This window comes from Peromyscus leucopus, chromosome 2 (assembly GCF_004664715.2).
Source record: "Peromyscus leucopus breed LL Stock chromosome 2, UCI_PerLeu_2.1, whole genome shotgun sequence".
NCBI lineage: Eukaryota > Metazoa > Chordata > Mammalia > Rodentia > Cricetidae > Peromyscus > Peromyscus leucopus.
Window position 1 is genome coordinate 27,179,282 of NC_051064.1, and position 26,851 is coordinate 27,206,132.

The window sequence follows — 26,851 nt, forward strand, 5'->3', positions numbered from 1 at the left end:
TTGCTACCAGTAGGTTCTTTCCATTCAATTTTTAACATGGAACAAACATTTCCTTACCACTGCTGTAAACAGACTTAAGCCTTTCATCTCAAATAATTAGGAATACAGGTTTCAATTATGTGAACTTTAGTTGGAAAAGATTTTACAGTTAGAAAAGAGAGCTCTATTTTGAACCTTACCTCATGCTCTATCAATTAGTTTATACTTCACACCTCCATCTAACTGGTGTAGCTCAAGCTGGTCTCGAACACCCTCCCGATCCTTCTGCCTCTGCTACTGAGGCGCTATGATTACAAGCCCGGGTCACCTCGTCCAACTAACTCAACTCTGAGAATGGCCCTTCATTTATAAACGCGAAATAACATATGCAAGCTACCATATTTTTAAAATCAGAATCAGAATTAATCTTCCCTTTAGTAACGGCAGTAGGAGCCCATCCCGTCACGCCGGAGGGGCTCATCCGGCTTTCAGGAGAGCCTCATTCAACCTCGGCGACACCCACAGTCTCCAGCAGGGATAAAAGGAGGAGGGCAGTGGCGACTTACTCCACAAATGCCCGGGAGCAGAGGCAAAGGATCTTGTACTCCTCGTCGCGGTCCTCAATGAAGAGCAGCATTTCGGCCACGTGGTTCCACTTCTCGCAGCACATTTCGTTCTCGGGGTCGCTCTCCTGTCCGCGGCGGAGCCTCTGCTCGCTTGCTGGAGACGCCAAGGACTCAGGGGTCCGGGCGGAGGAGCAGGAGCGCGCCCGGGGACGCTCGAGCCGGGAGCCCGCCAGACGCGCCACCGGAAGCAGCTACGGGGCTACCGGAAGGGGCGGGGCGGCGGCGTTGTTACTCCCAAGGCGGCCCGGGCTTCTTCCTCACCGGTGTTTAAAGGCAGCCTGCTGGCCCGAGCGTCCTCCTCTCCCGGCAGCTCAGGCTCTGAGGAGCTGCCGACATCGCCAGGGCAGCCTGGCTTCCGGTGTCTTCCGCGGCAGGTGCGTAGGGCCCCACATGGAGCTCCCCGCGCGGCTCCGGCCTGTGGCAGGCGTGGTGTCGGGGTCGCGGGGCGGGGAGCGGAAAGGCGAGCCGGTCCCCTGGCCTCTGCGTCTGCGCTGCCCCGGCAGGCAGCCGAGTTGTTGCCACACCGGTCCCCCGCGGGCTCTCGGCGTCCCGCGTCCTCTCCGCTCCCCGAACTTCCCGCAGCTTTTCTTGTGAGGCTAGGCGTCTCGCCTGCCTGGTGATGTCCCAGTTCTGCTTGCTTGATGGAGCTGGAGGGAAGCGTGAGGCCGTAGTGACGACCGAGCAAGCTGGAAATCCTAGTTTATGCTCTTTAGTACCATGTGACCTGACAAATGACTTGGCCTTTCTGAAAAGCGTCTGATCATCTATAAAAGGGGGCTGAGTAGCAAAAACTACCCCGTGAGGTTGCGGAAAGGATCAAAGGAAGCAACACTTGCAAGCTTCTATATTTTTGCAAATTCAAGTCGGTTCAGACCTTGTAGATGACTGCGTTGCTTTGGTCGTTGGGTTTTCCTACCCACTTAACAGTTAGTGAGAAATAATAATACATAAATTGGATATAGAAAACAGTATTGCTGTATTTGGGGAGGAAAAAAGTACATTCAGTACGAGGTGCTGCTTGAGACTGGCCAACAGCTTCTTCAAAAACAAAACAAGCTTATGCTCTAAGGTTGTTGCATCATTGATGACTTAGTTTATGCTATTAATTTTTTATGGGCTGTATAAGAACTGAGTTGAAACCCAGATATTTAAAATGCTCATTTGTATTTGAGCCACATTGTGAATCGATCGAAATACTTTAATTTTCAAAGGAAATGTTTATCCCCACATTAACATTTTATTTTGTTTATTAACTATTAATACTTTATTTTGAGGTCAAGGATACATTGAGTTTAGGAGTTATGAAGGAAAGAGTACTGCAGTTGCAGACACACCAGTCTAGATGTGTGTTAAGTGGGGCATGGTGGAACACACCTTTAATCTCAGACTTGGGAGGCAGGTCTCGGTGAGTTCAAGGCCATGTTGGTCTGTAACCAGTCAGAGCCACACAGTGAGACTCTGCCTCAAAATAAATAAATAAATAGATGGATAAGTGAATTTGTATTACAACATTATTGGAGTGAGTGACTAGACTTAGAATATAGTACAGTATAGAACAGCAGTCATCAAAAGATGGAAAAAGTGGGAGAGCATTTTATATTTAAATATATATTTTATATTTAAAAAACAAAATCCTTGAAACGTAATGCATATCAGAACCTGGAGAGAGAAGCTTGAAATCTTCTGTTTTTCTTCCTTTTTCTTTTTATTGTTATATGATACCTGGGCATTGGGGAGAAGGCTCATTGGTTAAAGGTGCTTGCCACAAAGCATGAACTGACTCATGAAAGTTGTCCTCCACCTCCACACGAACATGGCACATGCTCACTCATGCACTCTCCGCATGGGGTCAGGTAATAAGAATATTTTAAGATTCTTTAAAAAGTAAATGGGAACTAATAATTGTAATTTGTAATTTTTGGGGTACAGGGCAGCATTTCAGTGCATATACACAGTGTATTCGTGATCAGGTTGGAGGAACACCTCTAACATCAGACATATTATTTCTTTGTGTTCAGAACATTCGAAATGTTCTCTATTAGCCAGTTTTGGATACTCATTTTGTGAAACACAGTTTTCCCACTAGGCTTTAAAAGCTAACTCTTCCTTTTGCCTGGGCCCCATACCCATTAACTCATCCTGTCTATGTCCCTTCCTCCCCTGTGTTTGTCTTGAGCTATGCTAACTCGTTATTGTTTTTGTTTTTCAAGACAGGGTTTCTCTGTGTAGCTCTGACTGTCCTGGAACTCACTCTGTAGATCAGGCTAGCCTCAAACTCACAGAGATTCGCCTGCTTCTGCCTCCCTGACTGCTGGAATGAAAGGTGTGTACCATCACTGCCTGGCACACTATTATCTTTTGCCGGGGACCAGCCTCAGCAGTTTCTGGGGTTTGAAGGATGGGAATACCTGGAAGGCGCAATAACAACTCAGAGACAATGCTCGTGCAAGCTTGACAGGTCGCTTTGGGCTTCTGCAGTTGCTAAGTTTCTTTTTCTTCCCTGGCTTCTCTTAGTTTCTTTTAGCTTCTCTTAGCTACTTCTCTAACTTCTCTTGCTTTAGCTTCTGCTTTTGCCCTGGTGACCTCAATCTTTTATTATCATAAGCAAGGGGGAACAGAAAGAAAAGGGGAAATCACCCAATATTCTTAGAAAATCTCCAATATATTCTTCATCATCTTTTACTAAACACAGGAACTATCCCAGACTTAACACCAAAGCAAGCATAATCTATTTTTATTATTAATGATTATACAATCTTTTGAGCACTTGACCCAAAGGGTAACAACATGCAATTTCGCAAAAAAAGATAAAAATAAGAACAGTGGTCAATGTACCAGGCAGTCATTTCCCTCTCACACAGTCTGCTCCAACCTCAAGACCCCTGTAGCTGCCTAAGTTCCTCCTCAGCCCTCTGCAAACACTAAGCCCCATGACGGGTGGGCTACAATGACCTCAGACAAGAAATCTGTCCCTGCAAGTCAGCAACTTCTGTCCTATATCCAACAATTCCAAGGAAGACTTAATCTAATTTATAGACCTTCTATGAAAGAAAGCCCACCTTTCTTGGCAGCTCTTTTTCAATCTAGGACCCCAATAAAGCTTGTAGCAATCACTCCATCAGTTGTCATATTATCTCCACACTCCTTCAGGAGGAATAAAAAATATCTGAATTAAAGTTGCCATCTCCCTTTCTTAGTGGAGGCCACTATTCTCCTATTCTAGGTTCCCACACTTTTAGTTTGTCATCCCATTCATATGTTACTCCATCCACAGTCTTTAGCCAATACCCCTTAGGGTCTCAAGTTTTACACAATGTCCTTGGAATATCCTCAGAAACTGAATTATTCATCATGGCCAATTTAAGTCCAGTGTGTTGATACACATCATACTATGTGCTATATTGACCACACATTCAGTACAGTTTATCCAAGCCTAAAAGCTTCTCCAGGCTGCAGGTTCTTTTCCATGAACTGCATAACTACCTTAACCCCAGCCTGAGTGATCATCTTTGTATAATTTCCTTGAAATTTACTTCACTCCTTTCCTACATCACAGAAATCACCATTGGTCTAAGAACACAGAACATGAAGATCAGATAGAAGAAAAAGACTAGTATTACAAGAAATATTTATATGGAGGAGGGCATGATATGTGCATGCTATAAAGCATGACCTTGGGACACGTAGGCATTTCTGCCTTGGACCCCTAGAGGCATGCTAAGCAGAAGATCTGGAGGGGAACACAAGGAGGGTTGATGGTCCACAATCTCAGGTCCCCTTTTCTCCAATCTCTGCTGGCAGCACGTCAGCTATCTTATATGCCGTCCCCGGCAATCTTTGACGTTAATTTCATGTATGAGAACATGAGATGGTACCACCAAAAGTTAGGGGGAGACTTCCCATCTCAGTTAAGTTAGTCTAAAAAAAAATCCTCACAGAGGTTTGCCTCTTAGGTGGCTCTAAATCCATACGCTTATAGTCAAAGAGTAACTACAACAGCGATGCTGACAATTTTTTAGAGGCTTGTTGTCCTTTTGTATTATCTCCTGAGGAATGACTATTCAAATCATTTGCCCTCTTTTTAATGGGGTTATTTGGGCTTTTCTTGTTAAACCTTTTGAGTGTTTACTACAGTCTAGAAATAATCTGCTGGAGGAGTAGTTTGCAAGTGTTTTTTCCCACTGTCAGTTTTTTGCTTTTGATGTTTGTGCTTTGTGGCATAGTTTTCCCTATATTTTCTTCTAGTAGTTTTAAAGTGTAAAGTCTCACTAACATCGCTGCCTTTGTTGAAAATCAATTGGCTGTAAATATGTGTGTGCATTTATTTTTATATTATGTTTTGTTCTCTTGATCTGCATGTCAGTTCCGTGTTGTTTAGTTACTGTAGTACACATTGAAGGCAGATATGGTATTGAGTTCAGCATTATCTCTATTGCTCAGAGTTGCTTTGGTGATTTCAAGTCTTGTTTTCCTTATGAGTTTAGGGGTTGTTCTAGTTCTATGAATACATTTTGCTATTTCTATGAAGAATGTCTTTGATGTTTTTATTGGAATTTCTTTTAATCTGAATATCATTTGAACAATGTGTACATTTTAACAGTGTTAATTTCTTCAAACCACAACATGCAATGTTTTCAATTTTTTTGTATCTTTAATTTCTTTCATCCCTGTTTTTTATTACTGTTATTGTAGAGATTATTCCCTTTCTTTGTTAACAATATCCCTAGGTCCCTGCATCTCATTCCTGTGTACTCTGCTTGTAGCTGGAGATTTTGTTGTTGCACTTGCAGTTTTCACTGTGACTTACCACGTGAGGTTGTGAAATTAAGTGTGGAATTTTATACCTGGTGGCATTCAGGTTTTTCTGATTTTTGGAGCAGTTTGGATTTTGGGCTTGGCAGTGCTTAACCTGTATAGAACCTGGCCCTATCCTTAGTTTTAGGTCTACTTGGGTCCTAGAATGTACACTTTGTGGATAAGGGAGACTACTATAATTCTATTACCAGTTTGTCTGAGGAGGTACTAAAGAAAGATGTAAAGTCACAAGATACTAAAACCTATTTAAAATATAAATAAGTCTGGATTATTGTGGTCAGTTGCCTTAAACAATAACAGTCAAAAGTTTCAAATTTGGATGGGCCCAAACTTTTTCTTAATGTATATGAAAGTTTATATATATATATTTTTATTTATTAGCAATGGTTAAATAATCTAACAATTTTTGAGATAATTTACAGTAATGTTCACCATATTACAGTGGACAGATTAGTAAATTCAGGCATCCTTATTGTCTAATTCTAGGATATTTCATTATCTCAAAGAAACTTTTGTTTCCATAGGCAGTCAGTCTTCTTTGATTGTCTCCAGCTCCTGGCAACCACTAATTTCTCTACCTTTTTGGATTTTTGGATTACCTTATTTTGGATGTGAGTGGACACATACCGTGTGACTTTTTGCCCCTATTTTCCTCTCCTTAGTTTAGTATGATTTTTTTTTTTTTTTTTTTTTTTGGTTTTTCGAGACAGGGTTTCTCTGTGCAGTTTTGCGCTGTTCCTGGAACTCGCTTTGGAGACCAGGCTGGCCTCGAACTCACAGAGATCCGCCTGGCTCTGCCTCCCGAGTGCTGGGACTAAAGGCGTGTGCCACCACCGCCCGGCTTAGTATGATATTTTTAAGGCTTACACACATTGCAGCAGATCTGACTGATGCTGTATTATATGGATATATCATTTTTATCCACTCATCAGTTGATGGGCATCTGAATCTGTCCACTATTCAGTTATTATGAGTAATTCTGTTACAAATATTTAAGTTTTTGTGTGAAGAGTGTATCTTCAGTCTTCTTGTGTTTATAACTAGTAGTAGATTTGTTGGGTAATAAAGTAACATTATGTTTAGCTTCAGAAACTGCCAGTCCGGTTTCTAATGGCACTAAAATTTTGCTATATTGAATTTTAAGTGATCAAACACTGATAAGTTATAATTTAACTGTCATGGTGCATTGGTTAGTATAATGGTTAATTTTTGTTATCAACTTGATTTGATTAAGAAACACTGGGTATGTTAGTGAAGCACCCCATTGGCAGTGTCTGAGACAGTATTTCCAAGGGGTTGGAGCTTGGTACTGAATACAGTGATATAATAAAATGTAATTTGAGGAGCTTAAGTTAAGCTGTGTTCATCCTCTATGAACAGAATGACCCAGTATTCTCACAATAAGTGCTATTGGTTACAAGGAAATCATACCTAATCCCCTGTTAGTCAAAGTGTGTGCTCTGTTACAAAGCTAGCAAGGTAATCTTCATAACAAGACAACATATAACTGCTCTTGTGCGAGGGTCTGGTTTAGTCCTCTCTTTTATTTATTCCTTTCCTGACTCTCATAAAGAATTAGAGAACTTTCTTAAGATTATATAATATGAAATGATGGCTAAACCGACTTTAGATTAGACTTTGAACCAGTGAAAATATGAAAGAAAGAAGGAAATTTTATGTAGGTAGTTATGTCTTAAGGATAATATAGTTGTATTATCCAATATATTTGGCAATTTGACTGATAGCTTATTCGTAAACATTAGTAAGAAGTGGCATTCATTTAGAGTCCTATACTTATACTTTCCCCTTGTAGATGCAAATGTTTTATAGTTGTAGTAAAAGAGTTTCAGGGGTGAGCCTTAGAATGGTGCTAGTCAACAGTCTTAAGCTATGCAGAGATATCCTGAGTATTACTTACTTCTGATTCACCTAGGGCTGTCATTATTTGTCAGACATTTGTGACTGTCTTCTGCCATTTATTTCATGGGAATGTAAACTTAAGGTATAAAGATTTTTACTCAATAATATATTTCACTTGTTTACTGTGTTTTCAGAGTACATATATTGAAGCTAGAGGCAAGATATTTGTGTAATTTCTGGTAAGTCAAGTAATTATTTTAGAGAATGAGTTCATACAATACTTTTGTAGCTATGTTTCCAGTCATTTATGTTTTAATAGAAATTTAATGACTATAAGGTACAGTTTTTTTTAATTCTGTAATATCAAAAGAGCAGATAAGCTCTTATATAAACCTATTTCTCTATAAAAGAAAATATCCATAAGTGTATGCCATCATTTCCTAAAGCTTTGGATTACTTTATTGAATCAGAAACTGATGTTTTTCTTTGTGAAGGACACAGTTGGTCTTAGTATAAAGAGTAAAGTGTTCTGCATGATCCACGGAAGAAATGGGTTAGATTAACAGTTTGAGCTATAATTTTATTCTGCATCAGCTTTTCCCTCTCAATCCACAGCTTGCAAGGTATTTGAAAAACTAAACCCAGCACTTTTCATAATTTTGCAGACAAAATCTTACCATTTTCATAGTTGAACATTAAAAAAAATCTACTCATCTTTGGTATTAAAATGAGTATAGCATTTATGTAGACTGAAATATTTAGCTTTGTAGTTGTGAAGAGAATAACTGGATTATTTTTCCCTTCTAGTGTTGAAATTAATATAGATGGCAATGAAGAAAGAGACAGAATTTGGGATTTTCATCTAAAGAAAATGATAGAGAACAACCAAACCTGTGTTGCAGGACAGAACTCTGTGCCCTACATGACTTGTCTGGTTCACGTGCTTGAGGAATGGTTGGGTGTGGAGCAGCTGGAGGACTACTTGAATTTTGCAAACCATCTCCTGTGGGTTTTTACCCCACTGATCCTTTTAATACTTCCGTACTTTACGATCTTTCTTCTCTACCTTACTATTATTTTCCTCCATATCTATAAGAGGAAGAATATGTTAAAAGAAGCCTACTCTCATAACTTATGGGATGGTGCGAGGAAAACAGTGGCAACTCTGTGGGATGGACATGCAGCCGTTTGGCATGGTAAGCAGGGATGCTGCGGTCTGTTGCCATAGTGTGGAGCCCTGGCACCATATTTCTGTTTATTGATTGGGAAATTACTGAAAATGGAAGGAAGGGGTACTTTAAAATTCCGTGTTAATCTGTTTCCATGTGTTGTGTATATGTATGTCTTGAAGTGAATTTCATAAACACATTTCTGTTTAAGAATTACACAGCATTCTCGAAAACTATAAACTGAAATATGAAAATTGATATTTAAAACATCTATAAAAATTACTTAAAATATCAAAACTTCTTGTTTTTTTAACACACAAAATAATAGCTTTTATTATGACATTTTCATATGTGTCTGTCATTATGCTTTATTCTTACTCACGGCCAGTTTCTTTTTCCTCTCCCCATCTTCGCCTCCGTTTTATCCCCCCCCCTTTTAAGCAGTCCCTCTGCTTTTATGTCTCATAGATTCCACGACCATCTTTTGTTCCCTCCTTCTTTTCCCTTCAGACTTCTTCCTCCTTATAGTCTTCTCTTTCTATTTCATAGAAACTGCTTTTTCTTGTTTTAAAATATGTATTCATTTTTATTGCGTGTGTGTATGCACATGTAGGTGAGTGTGCTGGTAGAGGCCAAAGGAGGCTGTCAGATCCCTTGGAGCTGGAGTTACAGGCTGTTGTGAGCCAACTAAATTTGTGCTGGAGACACAACTTTGGCCCTCTGCAACAGCAATAAGTCTGCTGAGCTGTCTTTGCAGCCACACTTGGTTTTATTTTTTGAGGTGAGGTGGGGGATGTCTTGCTATGTAGTCTAACCAGCCTGGAATTTGCAATCCTGCTTTGGCTTCCTGAATATTATGGGGGTTATAGCAAGTGCCAACATGCTTGGCTGGAATTTTTTTATTTATATTTTTTTTTAGTTTTACTTCTTAGAGATAGGGTTTCTATGTAGCCCTGGCTGTCCTGAACACTCGATGTAGAACAGGCTGGCTTTGAACTCACAGATATCCACTTGCCTCTGCCTCCCAAGTGCTTTAATTAAAAGTGTGTGCCACTGTTACTCTGTTTATGGTAAATTTGATTCCACCAATGTGACATTTTAAGAGTAAAATATTGTAGCATAATAGTAAACATTAAATATAAGTTGTATGTGATGTTTACCTATTTGTCGTTTGATTTATCTAAGAAGTTGGAGTGTCTTTCTAGATAACTGAGGTGGCAATACATTACTGTCCAGGAAATTTAATCTCTCTATGATTTGAGAAGCTGTGGTGCTGTACACTTCGGGATGGTGGCTCAGGTTTTGGCTGTCATGAAAATTGCCTCTGGTTGTCTGTTTTCAAGGACTTGGTTTTTACTTCATTTTCCCACCAGTCCTTTATTTGTAGGTGGCATGTATTTGGACTATATAAAAATTCCAAAGATTTAATCCATATGTGCCTCAATTCATAACAGAATACCTGAAATTAGGTAATTAGTAAATGGCTGAATTCTAAACATCTAAGAGTATGGGCAGATACCACTTTGGCTCCTGGTGAAAGTCTCATTTGGCTTCGTGCATGGCGTAAAATTGGAAGGGCAGTCAGGTGCCTAAAAAGAAAGAAAACAAAGGATAACCTTGCTTTATAAGAGCCTGCTGTTTTAAAAATAATTACTAACACATACTAGCTGTACAAGTTGGAACTAACTGCAGTGTCTCCACCTGTGCTTCCATTGTGCATTAACGCTGTCCATGTGCCCTTGTTCACTCCTACTCGTTCAGTCTCTAGTGACCATTGTTCTATTCTATAAAACTTTATACGTTTTCATTTAATGAATGGCTCAGCATTTGGAGTACTTGTTACTCTTGCAGAGGACCCAGATTTGGTTCCTAGCACCGACATGGTGGCTTGCAACCATTCATAACTCCAGTGTCTGAGAATCCAGTGCCCTCTTCTGACTTCTTGGGCTTCAGGTAACGCATGAACTACACATTCATACACATAAAATAAATCAATCTAAAATAAATGTTAACAAAAGATGAAGGAAGAAAGGAAGAAGCTCTTGTTCTCCAGGTCATTTTAAAGTGTCTGGTTTTGTTGTTGCTTCTTCTTTGAGCCTCTTCTATATTCTGTGTGTCACTCGTCCAGTGTGCTGTGGTGAGTATTTTTTCATTTTGTAAGATTTCTCTGAGCACTGTTGTTTCCTTTGCTCTGAAGAAACGTCTTGGCTCATAACCACACAGCCTGCTTTACTTGCTGAGCCTTGTGGTCCTATCTTAAAAAATTCGAACTAAATTTAGTTCCCTAAGAGTAAAACTTGGTTATGGGAGGCTGCTTTAATCTGTTCATAAGGGTTCTGTCCCATCCTCTAACAACTTCCCAATAGATCCCATTTCTTATAACTGCCTCATTTGAACAGTTCAACCTCGGCATGTGTTTTGGTGAGAGTGAAACCACATTCGAGCCAAAACAGCATGTGACAAAGATTTCTATAGAATATTGTTGTGCCCCAAAGTGGTTTCAGGGCAGAGGTTTTTTTGTTTTTTGTTTTGTTTTTTAAGACAGGGTCTCTCTCTATAGTTCTAGCTGTCCTGGAACTTGCTATGTAGATCAAACTAGCCTTGAACTCACAGAGATCCTAAGAGAACAGACTTTGAAATAGACACTAGGTGATACACATCACTGATATATAGGCTACCATTAGGAAAACTCACTACTGATACCCCACTTAGGCTAATGTGTTGTGGTAATACTACATTCATATTAAAATATCTATAAATCCTCTTTTGTGATTGCTTGTCAAACACTGTTAAATACTTTGACTGATTTAAACCTTATATCATGATAGATAAAGTTTGTATAATATCTCCATTTTACTCCTCAGGAAATGGAGGTTCAGAGAAGTTATTTCCGAGGTACACTAGGAAGCAGAATGAGGATGCAGTCTTTGACAAAGGTTTCTAGACCCCTGCACTGGGGATTCAGGATCAGAAGTCATGGTTTTGAGGTTTGCAAACAGGAATCATATGCTTTTGATGCTTTGAGTTCTTAGTGTTCACTATTAAATGCCCGCTGGCGGGTACAGTCCTCGGGCACCCTCAGTGTTTTACACAAAGCAGTGTCTTAGCAGGCATGTGCCTGTCTCAGAGTTGCAACTTGATGGTTTTAAAACGGTGACATTTATTGGCATCATTTAAGATACTTGTTAGGAATTTACATCTTCCCACAATATATATATTAACTTATATTTCAAGATAATATATTTTAAGCAATTTCAATTTACATGTGAGTGGATAAGACAATATAGGTAAATTTAAGCACTGTTTTATACTGGAATTCCAAGGTAATTTTAGATATATATGTATGGGTCAGAGGAAATAAAATATTCAGCACTTAGCCCACTTTAATGTGTTAGTGTGATGAGATATTTTATCTGGATAATTGATAACTTTAAAAAGTTGATCTTGTGACAAATAAAAGTTACTTGTGTCCACATTTTGTTTAACTCAAATCAGTTTTAATGTGTGCTTTTTTAAACTTCAGAAACATAAAAAAACATGATCATTGTAAAAATATAATAAAAAACTACCTAAAATTTACTGTGCAAATGAACTTTGTTAAAATTTTGGTTTATTTATCATTTGTATATGTGTGGCTAAATAGTATTTTTTATGCCATTGATCCTTCTCATAAATACGACTTTTGATAATTTAGTAATTTATTTAGTTACCTGTTACTGAACAGGTTTTGTTTGTTTATAATGTTTTTACTACTTAAAAATATCTTTATGTCAGAATCTATTCAGTATTTTATATTTTGAAGTTAAAATTTACTCTCAGATTATATATACTCTGATTTTTCAGAACATTCTGTGATTCCCTATACAATACAATGAAACACTAATTAGAAGCTTTTTAAATAACTTAGTTTGGTTGGCAATAAGTCAATGAAGTCTCTACCCTCAAGTGGCTAGCAGCCTTTTAGCTCAAACCTTTCACTCAATTTTAAAAAAGCATTATCCCTGGAAAATGGGAATGATATTCTTAAAAGCTAGTTTCTTATTATTTATTTCCCTTGAAAATTAATAAGGGAAAGTCCTTAATAGACACTTTATGTTTTTTAGAAAATTAAATATGTGTACTGGATAACTGTAGTAAGTTCACTTCATGCGTTGTAGATTCCTGAGGTACACTGTAGGACAAAAAAGACCCCCTAAGTATATTCATATAGGATCCTACTCAGGCTAAATATACATCAGCAAGAAAATGTAGGTGCATTCACACTAGGTGGTGAATCATTTGTGGGTGAGAGTGTGCAAAGCCATGAGCACGGGGAAGCTAAGCCATGTTACGAGGGATCTCTGATGGTTGTCCTCAGCTGCTCAGGCAGCCCTATCCTAGGATCTACTTCTCCACACTTGGCTCTAACCTCTTGTACCAGCCCATGCCTGGGGTGGATTCTGTCCTTGTTTCTCTCAGGCCTACGTCTGTATTTGTGCTGTCTGCCCTTGGCTCCCTTCCTCCCTGGCCCCCATCACTGTGGACTACACTCTTTCCTACAACCCTGCTTTGCTTTGACTCCCACTCCTGGGCCACCCTTGCACATGGATCCCTTGTCTTTCCTGGACTCCCAGCACACACTCTGCTACCTCTCCACTCTAGCGCCTTGTTTATTATGCCACTTTTTAAGAACCAAATTATTCTATGTCCAAAAAGAAGGGAAAGGGCGGGGAGAACTATCCAGAGGAGAAGGGAATTGGGAAGGCAGACAGATTTTAAGTTCCTGTATTTTATGTATTGGCAACTTGTCTTTCAAACAGGTTATGAAGTTCATGGGATGGAAAAGATACCAGAAGGACCAGCACTTATAATTTTTTATCATGGAGCTATTCCCATAGACTTTTACTACTTCATGGCTAAAATTTTCATCCACAAAGGCAGAACTTGCCGAGTAGTAGCTGACCACTTTGTCTTTAAAATCCCAGGTAAAACTTAACTATGTGTAGTGATTAAATCATGTGGTAGACTGTCTTTAGTATTGTTTATTAAGTGTTTGCCTCTTTATGATAACAAATTTGAAAAAAATCTAATTATCCAGTTTAACTAATATATCTTTAAAAGAAAAATAGCCAAAAATGTCACCTACTTTTTTTTCTCTGTTGCCTAAACTGACTTTGAGTGGGTAATCCTGCCTAGCTAAATTATCCCCTCCCTCCTTCTCTCTCCTTCCCTCCCTCCCTCATATATCTTTAAAAAAAAAAAAATAGCCAAAAATGTCACCTACTTTTTTTTCTCTGTTGCCTAAACTGACCTTGAGTGGGTAATCCTCCTGCCTAGCTAAATTATCCTCTCCCTCCTTCTCTCTCCCTCCCTCTCTCCCTCCCTCTCTCCCTCCCTCTCTCCCTCCCTCCCTCCCTCCCTCCCTCCTTCCCTCTCTCCTCCTCTTCGTCTTTCCTCCGCTGACTCCAATTATTCTTTTCCTCCTCCTCTGTCTTTTGTTATTGACTGTGCTGGAAATTGATCCCTAGGGATGGGCACATGCTGGGCAAATGCTCTACCACTGAACTACAGCCCTCCAGTCCTATTTATTTTTCTTTATTAATGGAAATTTAGTCAGTGTTTTTTAAGTTACAAAAACTCTTTTAAAAATTGAGATGGATCCTGTTGGTTACCCAGACTGACTTTCAATTTGTGGTCTAGAGTAATCCTTCTGCCTCAGCCTACCAGGTAGGTGGGAACACAAATATAAATCTCCAACAGCAGGCTTAAATCTTGAACTTTGTTTATTGTGATGCTGCAGATGGAACACTAGGCATGTGCTCTGACCTTGAACTGTATCCCTAACCCAAATCTTGAATGTTCAAGTAGAATTAAAAGAGAAAGATATATAATTTTATATAGAAGGTAGTTAAAATTTCATATTTTTGTATGATAATTTTTTCTTGTTTAATGCTGCTAAAGTTTAATAGCAATCAAAATTGGGAAAAATATATACAAGATATACTTGTCTTCACTATCCTAAAGAGTATGCATATACATTACATCTCTTCCAGTGTATGAGTTGCCTCACAGACAACAGTCCTCTTGTGATTGAGGACTGCATTTTAAAAGTCTGTTCATAATAGCTTTATATTTAAAAAAAAAGTTAGTCAAATTGTTTAAGATAAAAGTTATTTTTAAAAAATCATTGAATGAAATTACTGAGAATAAATCTTATTTCCTTTCATCACTAAATCACTAGAAACAAGCCAGGAGAGTTGATAGTTTGTTCTCTGGAGTAATAAAAACAGAGCTGGTCCAGCAAACAGACTCAAACCCAGCAACGAGTTAAGGAACAGTCTCCTCCAGTGCCTTCCATACATATGGTTAGTGCTTTAGTATATGTTAGAAAACCTGTTTATACTTTGTGTTATATGTTAAATCCAATGTAAGGCTTTCCTTTGCAAAGAATGTGATGAGTTTCTGTAGATTGGGGACAGAGGATATTATAATCTCATCATAACTAGTTATTTTTATTTTTTTAAATGACACCTTTTCACACATTTACATTTTATGGGTTTTATGCCCCAAGAGATTTAATGGTAAGCATTACTGTCTTAAAATGCCTCCTATGCCTGTCAGGTTCTGGAGGTTAAACCTAGAGCTTTCCACATGCTAGCCAGTCTTACCACTGAGCCACACCCCAACCAAAAAACGGTTTTAATGTCTGGCTCAAGTGTTTTCTTCACTATTGTTTTTTTAATAGAGCTATAGAGGTTTGGTTTTAGCTTTTCTTTTTCATAAATAAGAAAACTGAACATTTTTAGGTTTTTCAAAACATTTTTTTTCTCTATGCTCATACCATATTTTGACATTGATTTACCTTTAGTCATCTATTATTTATGAAGTTATAAAATCATTATAATTCTTAGTGCAAGAGAGAAATTCTGTATTTTACATACCCTCTTTTCCATTTACTCTGAGAGTGCACCTAATTAAGTCAGTGAGGTTTTGGTGCAGAGTAAGCATTATTTCAATCTTAGTGACATTTATAATGTTGTTTCAGCTCTGTAAGGCAATGGGAAGCTATGTTAGTCTGCCCAGTTCTACAAACCTTCCATGTTCTCAGTTTCAAGCAGGAAAATACATGTACAGTGGCAATCACATGAAGTTCCACTGTAGGGTTTTTAATAAAGTATTTCTTTATTGACAGGTTATCTTTCATGCAGTAATAGTCATAGTTTGAAAAGCTATATAATGTTAAGGTTTGGAATTAGCTATTCTTGGATTGAATACCCTTCTTCAGTTGATTAAAACTCTCAATGATATTTGCTGTTATTATAAAATTTTAATTGTAGGATTAGCATATTTCAATAGATTTGATTATAGTCTTAGCTAATTTTGCTGTGGCTGAACATAGTTTTACATTCATGTGGTTCTTTGCTGCAGGGTTAGTGGGAGATTGGGGCTTTGGTTGCTGACGAGACATCATCTCTGATTGTTTTAACAGTACTTGAGAATATGTATGGCATGAAATTAAGTGGAAGGCACCTAGGGCTGGACATAGTGCAGTGGGCAACTGTTGTGTGGCTTTGAACACACTACTTAACTTTTAAGCCTAAGTTGTCGTCTGTAAAATGGGGAGAAGAATCTCGATTTTTCATGATAAAGTTTTAATTAAGAGTTTGAAAATGTAAAGTAGCTATAGTAAGGAGGTGATCAGCCAAGAAGTAATCAGTAGTAGGTAATCAGTAAGATATATACTTCATAAGTGAAACTGGTCTTGTACCTTAAGAGCTATTGACTTAAAGTTTTCAAAAGTCTGGGTAGTAAACTACATAGATCATGATGAGTTTTGCTTTTTTTTTTTTTTTTTTTTTTGGTTTTTCGAGACAGGGTTTCTCTGTGTAGCTTCGCGCCTTTCCCGGAACTCACCCTGTGGCCCAGGTTGGCCTTGAGCTCACAGAGATCTGCTTGCCTCTGCCTCCCGAGTGCTGGGATTAAAGGTGTGCCCCAACACCACCCAGCAAGTTTTGCTTTTAAAAGAATTGAACAAGATAAAGATAAATCCTTATGAATATGTTTTTTACAGGGTTCAGTTTGTTACTAGACGTATTTTGTGCTCTTCATGGACCACGAGAAAAATGTGTTGAAATCCTGAGGAGCGGACACTTGCTAGCTATTTCACCAGGTGGAGTCCGAGAAGCCTTACTTAGTGACGAAACCTACAGCATCATATGGGGTAATCGTAAAGGCTTTGCTCAGGTTGCAATTGATGCGAAAGTGGTAAGTCACAGCAAAGTCATTTTTCAAGCGAAGCTTAGTTGAATTTCAAAGAAATGCTTAAAGTGAGCCAAAGTGTATGAAACCAGGTTCTTTTACTGTAATAAAAGTTACTATATATAACAATTTATAGAGATATATCAAAAAAGCACTATTCCTTATATGTGAGAAGCCATCTTAAAAAACAAAAACTGACCTGGCATTTTGTCAAGTATCCAACAAAGTTTTATTTTTCAGTTGTAAATTCCAAGTTCTTTATTAGATTTGTAATTCTGTACACAGTCCCACCATTCTTTCAGTTATTCTTTTTTTTTAAATCATACAATTAGCTCATTTTGTGTATTTTAAACCTTTGGTAACTTCGACATGTGGATGGTTTAATAGTTTAGTAGTTTTATGTATAATCAGATTTTATAACATTACAAGTACTATGTGACTAATGTCATTTTTCGTCAACTATGATTAGCTGTTTTTATAGTATGATAAGAAATGGACAGTGGTGAAATTTAGATATTTCTAAAGCACTTTTCACATGAATTTTTCAATAAAATTAAATGTACTTGGGAGATTCTTGTAATTATTGTACTTCCAGACTGAGTGGTAGAAATGTGCTTTTGATGTTTTCTTTTTCGTCTGGAAAGTATTTCTTAGTCTTTTGCTCTCCATATCCCAAGGAACTTTATCCTGAGGGATGCTTACTATCAGAAGGGGACATTGCTGTCCCTGCCAGACTCTTGTTCCTTTCTCCAAGCTTCAGGAACTTAACATTTCAGGTTGCTGTTGTCAGGGAGACCAACCTGCATCTTTGGTCTGACTGCGCATCATGTAAATGTAGATCATTGATTAAAAAAGAAAGATTGTGGGTGATTCATTCTAACTAAAGAATATTATCTAAAGTAGAATGGATATTTTTATATTTGAATTACAAAGTTTACAGTAAAACAAAATACTCCAAAGTGCTCAGGAGCTCTTTTCTCTTGTACCTATGCCCCTGCTGATGCATGACTCCTGGAAGTCACTGCTGTAGTGCTTCACTGTGGGTGCCTAGTTTCAATGACTCTAGTTTTTAACTTTCAGAATAATATGTTTAAACAGTACAGTCCTACAATAGATTATAAGTTCCTTGAGTAACTTATAATTTTATATTTAAATCCTTAGTGCAAGGATCTACTTTGAGTAGGGTTTAAGTGTTTGTGGAATTAGCTTTTTTGTCTTTAAACACAGATTACTTAACTCAGCAAAAAGCTTTTTAATTTATTTATGCATTTGTTATGCTAGTAGTAAAAAAATTGACTAATACCACATTTCACCCATTTTCTAAAGTTTTTTTAAGCGTAGATGTGAAAACCAGAATTGTAGCCTGTGAGTAATATGGAATACAAAGGCTGCTTGCAGCTGTGTGAAACTAAGAATAATCAATGTACTATTTTAAAGCAAGAATAAAATTCTAATCTAAAACAAGACATTGAGGTTTTTTACATTTATATTTTGAAAGATTTTTTATAAATTTCAGATAAAGATAACAGAAATAGTTTTGAATCTTATTAGTTTATCATGGAATTCTAATTCTTCATCCTTAGGTTTACATTTTTAAGCAGGATATTGCTTAGGAGACCTGAAAGAAAGAAATGACAAAAGAACTTTCTCAGATTCTTGAGTTTCTTGGTAACTTTCTATGATAAATCTAGATAATTCAATTAAGATCTTTTATAAAGTTCTAAAATTTTGAGAAATAGCCTTATATAAATTTAAAATAAATACAACATTTTAATGCTGTGAATTTACCAATAGCATAAGTTTGATAAATAGTTTGCAGCACTTTGGAGGTTTGTCCCAGGACTATACAGTCAGGGAGTGACTTAAAGTATTCTAATGCTGTGGTTCTCAACCTTTGGAGGTCAAACAACCAGTTCTCAGGGGTCACTTAAGACCATCAGAAGCCACAGACATTTGCATCATGATTCGTAACAGTAGTAAAATTATATTTATGAAGTAACAACAAAAATAATTTTATGGTTTGAGGTCACCACAACATGAGGAACTGTATTAAAGAGTCACAGCATTAGGAAGGTTGAGAAGCATTTTGTTAAAGGGTCTCAGCTTTAGGAAGATTGAGAACCACTATATTAAAGGGGCTCAGCTTTAGGAAGATTGAGAACCACTGTATTAAAGGGGCTCAGCTTTAGAGAGGTTGAGAACCACTGTGATAAAGGGTCTCAGTGTTAGGGAGGCCGAGAACCATTGTGTTAAAGGGTCTCAGTGTTAGGGAGGCTGAGAACCATTGGTCTAATGTTACAGATGAGGAGAGTCAGGCACAGAGAGGGAGGGATGGGAAGGATCTGGTCACAGAGATCTGAGGAAAACTCAGTAAAAAATACATAGTTGTAAATCATAACTATCCCTTAAAGACCAAACCATACTTCCATAAACTATGAGAACACACTTAAAACTACAGAAGCAAGATTAGCTATGTTTAAAAAGGGACTGCAGGGCTGAGGCTATAACTCACTGGAAGAGCACTTGCTTAGCATGTGCCAAGCTTTGAGTATGATTCTCCAATAATGCCTCTTCCCCCAAAATAATTAAAAAAGTAAGCTGGGCATGCTGAAAGAAATTCAAGAGGAATTCAATTATAGTTCACAAAATATCAGCAGGAAGTATCTAAAGGTCTTTTGAATGGGACAGACTTTGTGTTTTTATTTTTTTATTCTTTCACACATTACATCCCAACTGCAGTTTCCCCTCCCTCTTCTCCTCCCACTCCCACCACCTACCTTCTCCTCAGGGTCCACTCCTCCTCTGTTTCCGTTCAGAGAAGGGCGGTCTGGGACAGACTTTTATATGTTCCATATACCACTCTTAGTTTATGAATTTCTGAAATTATTTAGATAGTGTCACATCTAGGTTAGGGAAAAACTAGTTTAATTAATTAGAAATAAATAACAAATGTAAAAGAAAGCAACATTGTATTTAAAAATTTGTGTTATTTCACTTTACCATTATCTCAAAAGTTTTATTAGACTTCTTCCCACTCTTCACATGAAGAAAGATTTGATAATCACCTTGTTAGTGTTTCCTCTATTTTTAGTAGCAGAAGTAGGACTCTATGATCGTGCTAAATTAATGGCCCAAGAATAGTTTTACAAATCTGTACACTTGTTATATACGTAGAGACCCATGTGGGTACAGATAACATGGAAGACTGAGGCAAGCTTTCTTCTATGAAATGGCTTCTGGAATGTTCTTCTCCAGAGATTTAGCTATTTAAGGAATGGTGTGGAACTTGAATCATCCTCATGAAGTGCACACTTTAATACAGCTTGTGGGGACTATGTCTGTCTGTCTGTCTGTAGACATGGTCAGCAGTTCCAGTCACGGGAAAAAAAACAGTATCTGTGAAAGGTTTTCTATTTCTCCTATGCATTCTGAGTTCTCAATTTTGGGAATGTAACTTTTTTTTTTTTTGGTTTTTCGAGACAGGGTTTCTCTGTGTAGCTTTGTGCCTTTTCCTGGAACTCACTGGGTAGTCCAAGCTGGCCTTGAACTCACAGAGATCCACCTGGCTCTGCCTCCCGAGTGCTGGGATTAAATGCGTGCGCCACCACCGCCTGGCAGGAATGTAACTTTTAAAACATTAGGATTTCAGCCATTTCATTTTACAAAATTTGTAATCCCTTAGATAGTAGTAGATTTTTTACAAAAGAATTCAGTGTCCATTATCATCTCTATGTAGTAGTTTCATGAATTAACCTTACTTATCATTTTACAATTTGATAGCTGTGTGTGCTTTTTCTAGTGTTGACATCACTGTCTGTGACCTCTGTGTTTACAGAGCACAGTTCATTAGGAGCATTGTCTTTCTGTATTTGCTCCTTCCTTCTTTAGTTCTTCCATAACTTCCTTTTATTTCATCTATTCCAGGTACTTTTCTAAGTGCGAGGGATACATCAGTGAACAAAACATGTATTAGGTGTCCCTGAAATATACTAGATGTCTTCCCTCTGGTGCGAGGGGATTGCAGGTGATCAGTTAGTTCAATGTGAGGACAAGTTGTATGAAGTTTATCCTTGTGTTTTCTTCTGCCCAGTGAAGTGAGTGAAGTGAGTGGAAAAGACTCAGAATATCATTATCTTTATCTAAACCCTGCTTGTAAAGGTGTATAGTTCTGCAGATAATGTGGAACTTCATGAACACGTGTATATATTTTTACCTATTCTAAAACATTAGTTCAGTATATTTGTTTATATATGAAAGTATTTTATTCAATTTTGATATATTTTACTGTTTATAATAGCATAACCTTCCTATATTGTTGGGCTCACAAAAATGTGTTGTAATTTCATGAGAACATGTTGTGAAACCTACCATTCAAATTGATTTGAACTTTTCCTTTATCTTAGTTACTTTTCTGTTTCTGTGACCAAATGCCATGAGGAAGGTAACTTACAAAGAAAGCATTTAATTTGGGGCTCATGATTCCTGAGGGTCACACTCCATGATCATCAGGGCAGGGAGCATGGCAGCAGGCAGGTAGGCATGGCACTGGAGCAGGTGCTGAGAATTTACATCTGATCCATAAGCTAGAAATAGAGAAAGCTCACTGACTGGTATGGGTTTTGAAACCTCAAAGTCCACCTCCAGGGGCACACCACCTCCAACAAGGCCAAACCCCTTAATCCTTCCAAAGCAGTTCCACTAACTGGAGACTAAGAATTCAAATAGATGAACCTATGGGGGCCATTCTCATTAGCCACAACACTCTTCAAAGTGTCTTCATTTATAACTTCTTTAATGAGAATATTATTTAGGAATGAGTAAAACTAATTTACCACATTCGCTTTATTTAATGAAATTAGTGAGTATCATAATCCTGTTGAGGTTCAAGGGTTTATATATGTAAGAAAAATCAGTAGATAAAATATTGCATGCTGCAACTAGAGGATAGTCTTTCCAATTTATATTTTCATAAATGATGAAGTCAGTTTAGTCTGATAAATCATACCACCTTAGATATGCCTTTAGTTTTAAAATCTACTTTTAGGATCTCAAATGCGCCTTCACAAAAGTTGCCTTAGTGACTCAATGGAGACCTTAAGTGGATTTATTTATTTACTTTTCAATTCAAATTCTTTTCTTTAGCCCATTATTCCTATGTTTACACAAAATATTCGAGAAGGATTTAGATCACTTGGAGGAACAAGTAAGTTCTCATTCCTATGGTTTTTAATTATCGTGTAATCTATAAAACAGGCGTTTTGAACACTGTTAGGAAAATTTTTGATTTTTTTTTTTTTTTTGGAGACAGGGTCTCACTGTGTAGTTCTGGCTGTCCTAGAACTCACTGTGTAGACCAGGCTGGCCCTAAACTCATAGAGATCCATCTGCTTTTAGGCCTCCCAAGTACTGGGATTAAAGGCATGCACCACTGTACCTGGTGACTTTTGAATTATTAATTTTAGAAAATGAATATTTAGGTACTGTTCTATATAAACTCTGAGGGATAATTGGTTCTAAGTAATGGCAGTTATTATTTTGCAAGGACTGGGGATTGAGACGGGATCTCACGATGTAACCAAGCTAGCCTCAAATTTGTGATTTATATGCTTGAGCCTCCAGAGTGTTGGTAGACATTATGCTTTTGTTAAGAGTATTATATACATATTAAATTTTAATTGAAAGGGCTTTTTAAAACGTAAAAGTGATTCATCTAATACATAGTGTTAAATTATATTGATAAGATTTAGAACACATTTATATACTATCAACTGAAGAAACTAGCTTTAAAATTGGATGACCTACATATTAAACTAAGATTGGCATCATAGGAGATGGGATGTCATTTGCTTTGGTTTATCCTATTACTTTAGAAGAATACTATGAACCATAATATGTTTATATTGATAAGTTCTTTTGTCTCTCTTTAGTTTATTAATTAAAAATTCACTTTTAATATAGTTGTAGGAATAAAACTTAGGTTTTTTTCTTAAAATATCCCTTATTTTGGAATGTTCGATTTGTTTTCAGCTTGAGGTTTATATGTTATGTTCAGTTGAATATATTTTTTGTAACTGTTGCTGTTCTTATCCACATGAAAACCCCTTAGCAATACCTTGGTATTGCTTTAATGCATTTTTTATATTTAACTTTAGAAATTATTCTAATTTTTTGCTAATATTTTTAAATAGCAAATCAGAAATTGTTTCTTGAATTATTCAAGTTATTTTCAAAATTCTATTGACTGCTTTTCAATTTTACTTAAATTTAAAGTTCAGTATCGCTAAATTAAGTGTCTGTTGTCTTTTATTTTAACTTTATTTATTTATTCATTTATTTTTGAGGCAGAGTCTCACTGTTGCAGCCCTGGCTGGCCTGGAACTTGTTATGTAGACTAGGCTGGCCTCGACCTCACAGAGATCTGCCTGCTTCTGTCCCCTCCCACCAGTGCTGGAATTAGAGGCATACATCATCACACCTAGCTAATTTTAATTTTTTTGAGCGTTACTTTGGGTGTGACAGTGATTTTTCTGTTTCTATATGTAATCAGCGTTTTCAGTGTATAACTGTATTTCAGGAAACTTACCTTTTTGGATTACAATGTTGCTGTTTTTGTTTTTCAACCTTCTCCGCTTATTTATCTTTAATACCTTTAAATCTAGTCCTGCTGAGTTTGAAACCTGGTTGTCTCTAGTAGGCCAGTGCGTGGTATCTGCATGAATTGGACCTGGACTCCCTTGTCTTTGTCTTTTATTCTTGTAAATCATTTGCTCTGTGTCCCTAAACATTTTAGCTTCCAGCTTTGCTGGCACTCAGCCTTTGTTCTGCAATAATAGTAACTGGTTGTCTTTTGAGACTCTTATGTTTTACAACGTTTCTTGGTCTTTTAATGAATTGGTTTGATTTTCCTTTTATTTTTAAATTTATAGAAAAAACTAAGTATGTTCCTTCAGCAGTCTCTAGACTCCATGCCTGTGAGCACATTGCACCAGTTTGTGATGAAATGCTTCCTTTAGGAAATGCTGTGCTGGTCATGTAGCGCAGTGGTGGAGCACTTGCTTGGAACTGGAATCAGTGCGCAGCTTCAGAATCCTCATACACACACACACACACACACACACACTGCTAAGAGTTGGTATTTTTGCCACCTTCCTGCAAGTCTTGTGTAATTAATTAGAAAGTTTACAGTTATATGCCTAGCACATTTGGCCAATAAGAATGATTTTGCTTACTTTAAAACAGGATTATTTAAGTGGCTTTATGAAAAATTCCGCTATCCATTTGCTCCAATGTATGGAGGTTTTCCTGTAAAGCTGCGGACCTTCTTAGGAGATCCCATTCCATATGACCCAAAGATAACAGCAGAAGAATTAGCTGAAAAGGTAATTTGTGTTTTCTTTGTTAGTCTTAGGACAGATTTTTGTTTTAATTATTTGAAATTTCATTGTGTATGTATTATATGTATTACATGTATAATATATATGCCAGAAATTCTCAAACAGTGGTTTTACCCCATTAGAAATATTTGGCAAGGCTCAGTGACATTTTTACTGACATGAAAGAGAATGGACGGGGTGACTATAGACATTTATAGTGTTTAGAAGCCAGGGATAGGTTTATAGGCATCTAGAAATATGTTTCTATATCTCAATTTTTAATAATAAATATGTCAGGTGCTGTGCAGTGAATGGAAGCCTTGAGGTTTACAAGGCAGAGGTACGAACGCACAATTTGAGTAGCAGAAGTTAGTGAGGACTTTTAAAATGTTGGAGTGGTCAGTAATCTAGCAAAGAGATGAAGAGTCATGAGGATGAGAAAAGACTACTCCATATGGAATTAAGCTTTGAAGGCGCCTAAAACTATGAAAAAACAATACTGGCCTGGCTCATGCTAGGCAAATGCTCTACCACTGAATTACATCCCTTGCTGTGTATATGTTTTGACTATAACTTTTGTACCCACCTTTATATACTATACTAGTGAGGTTCTTTAAAAACATTTTTGAATTATGATGGAAACTATGTAAATTTGCTGGGCATGGTGATACACCATTAATTTGATATTAATTCCAGTTCTGGGGGAAAGGGTAGAGGTAAGTGGATCTCTGTTTGTGGCCGGTCTGGTCTATATAATGAGACCCTGTCTTAATCAAAACAAGATGAAACAAAACAAAACAAAAATAGGTATACTTACAGTTTAGTTCTGTTAAATACATCCATGTTGTTGAACAGAAAATATCTTGAAGATTTTTACCATGAAAAACTAGGTCTATTCCCACTGAATACCATCTTTCCATTTCTCCCTCTACTAAGCCCTTGACAAAGCCTCAAAACCTGAAATACTAAAATTGCTAGAAGAAAGCATAGGCCATGCCCTGCAAGATACGTGTGGAAGAGAAATTCTTTTGCAAGTAGTATAACATGAAAATCCTACAAGATGATTGATCTGTACTAAGTCCAAACCAATAGTGACTTTTCTTTTGTTTTCTAAATAGACCAAGAATGCTGTTCAAGCTTTGATTGACAAGCACCAAAGGATACCAGGGAACATTAGGAGTGCTCTGCTGGAACGCTTTCATAGAGAGCAGAAGGCTAATTAGCAGATGATTTAATGTATCTATAGTGACAAGCTCGTATATATGGCACTGTCTTTTAATTTTTTGTAGGTTATATAATAGTGTTTCTAAAATATAATGTTAATAAGCATCTTTCTTAGAACTAGTTTATTTAAATTTATACTGTTAATCTTGTCCTTTCAATCAGTTGTGTCAAATTTATTAAGTAACTCTTCACTTTCCTGACTCAGAAAATGATCATGCTGCATTTGCAATCTTTAGTAATATATGGTAAGCATAGAGTTTTAGATTTAAGTCATTCATGATATCAGCAGGTTAAGTAGACTTTCCTAAATTGTGTCTATTGTGTTGATCTGATCATAAGAGAGCACATGCATTAGGGTGTAGTACTGGCTTAATTTAGATAAGAAATGCCTTTCTCTATCTTCATTCCATTCACAACTGCGGGTAAGTTGTGGGATGCTTTTGTACTTCAATTATTTATTTTAAGCATGACAATATTTTGGTGACATACATTATTTTAAGTTGCTTATATCTATTGTGATATCTGTAGTGTGAGAACTATAACTGAATTGATTTCTGAATCCTTTAGGAGTTGTGTGCATTTTTTTGTCCATTGGGTGTTGAAACGACTCCTTCAAATGTGATGTCCAGTTGCCAAGCACATTGAAAGAGATGTACTGTTTTATAAATCAAGACATTGTTATTTGTAGTATTTATTTACTGAATTGTTTAGTATTTATTTTAAACAAGTATCTAAGTAAACATATAGGATGAATTGTCATCATAGTGTTTTATGGTGTAAGGGTAGAATCATGGTCACATTCTGCACTTCACATTAGCAGCTGATTTTAGGCTAAGAAATAAACAACAAGAAAACCCTGGTTTTGCTTATATTGTGGCTTGTTTTTCTGGGCTTTGCAGCTAATCACATGGCTTATTATTTCAATAAAATGTACTTGAATGATGAATTTCTGTAAACATGGAGCCCTCTGAAAATGTTATAGCATTTGATTTGTTGTCTCCTTGAAAACTGATTTTAAAAGTATTTAAACAGCAAAGTGTCATAAATCTACTGCAGTATGTCCCTCTCTGCCTTTGTAGTACTTGGGTTTTATATGGACTTTTTAATTACAAGTGTATATTTATGACATAAAATATATATAGAAATGATGTGAAAAATAAAGATGAATTGCAACTCATTCTCATGAAATTGTGTGTGTGACATAATTTTAAAAATATTTTTGTTTTACACTCCTTATTTTTCATCAATAATGTCTTTTATCTTAGACACAATAAATGTGTAGTATATTTCCCATGTAGTCAGTATATTTGAGAGGCAATTTCAGTGAAAGAAGTTAATTTGTTGCCCCCCTCCCTGTTCATGAACCTTACTGTGTTCAAAGCTATTAGATATTTCCAGAATAAATGAATAAAGGACTATAAAGTGAACAAGAAAACTATTTTGGAAAATCAGTTTGTTTTAAAGATTGAAGAGCGCTATTTGTTGTCTGTTTGTGAACGTTACTTGATTCAAATATTTCCAGAATAAATGAGTAAAGGACTATAGTGAACAAGAAAACTGTTTTGGA

At 37.0% G+C, this 26,851-nt stretch overlaps 2 protein-coding genes across 10 annotated transcripts in view; one reads left to right on the top strand and one right to left on the bottom strand.

Moving 5' to 3' along the window:
• The window catches only part of Tgs1 (trimethylguanosine synthase 1), a 42,603-nt gene extending 41,929 nt beyond the window's left edge, over positions 1-674 (bottom strand). For both annotated transcript variants that reach the window (XM_028894325.2, XM_037202444.1), the window contains exon 1: positions 546-674. In XM_028894325.2, coding sequence (XP_028750158.1) covers positions 546-649 — 104 coding nt within the window. In that variant the 5' untranslated portion in view covers positions 650-674. The remainder of the gene's footprint in view (positions 1-545) is intronic.
• On the top strand, positions 584-26,467 carry Tmem68 (transmembrane protein 68). Of its 8 annotated transcripts, XM_028894327.2 has the most exons (9): positions 898-979; positions 2,346-2,458; positions 7,475-7,519; positions 8,088-8,476; positions 13,249-13,413; positions 16,500-16,693; positions 21,830-21,890; positions 23,927-24,066; positions 25,179-26,467. In XM_028894327.2, the coding sequence occupies exons 2-9, from the start codon at positions 2,436-2,438 to the stop codon at positions 25,281-25,283; spliced, it is 1,122 nt and encodes a 373-aa protein (XP_028750160.1). In that variant the 5' UTR covers positions 898-979; positions 2,346-2,435; the 3' UTR covers positions 25,284-26,467. The 8 variants fall into 8 exon arrangements, 6 of the variants coding, with proteins under 6 accessions (XP_028750162.2, XP_037058341.1, XP_028750163.2 ...); XM_028894329.2 differs by lacking the exon at positions 2,346-2,458 and having other exon boundaries at positions 584-979; XR_005090800.1 differs by lacking the exons at positions 2,346-2,458; positions 21,830-21,890 and having other exon boundaries at positions 584-979.
• The last annotated feature ends 384 nt before the right edge of the window (positions 26,468-26,851 follow it).

What these genes read in the sequence shown, in the direction of transcription:
- Tmem68 (XM_028894329.2), top strand. Translation starts at nt 603, where the DNA reads ATGAAGAGCAGCATTTCGGCCACGTGGTTCCACTTCTCGCAGCACATT. An exon ending in AGATATTTGTGTAATTTCTG is followed by an intron (nt 7,520 to 8,087) that starts GTAAGTCAAGTA and finishes TTTCCCTTCTAG; the next exon opens with TGTTGAAATTAATATAGATG. An exon ending in ACATGCAGCCGTTTGGCATG is followed by an intron (nt 8,477 to 13,248) that starts GTAAGCAGGGAT and finishes TCTTTCAAACAG; the next exon opens with GTTATGAAGTTCATGGGATG.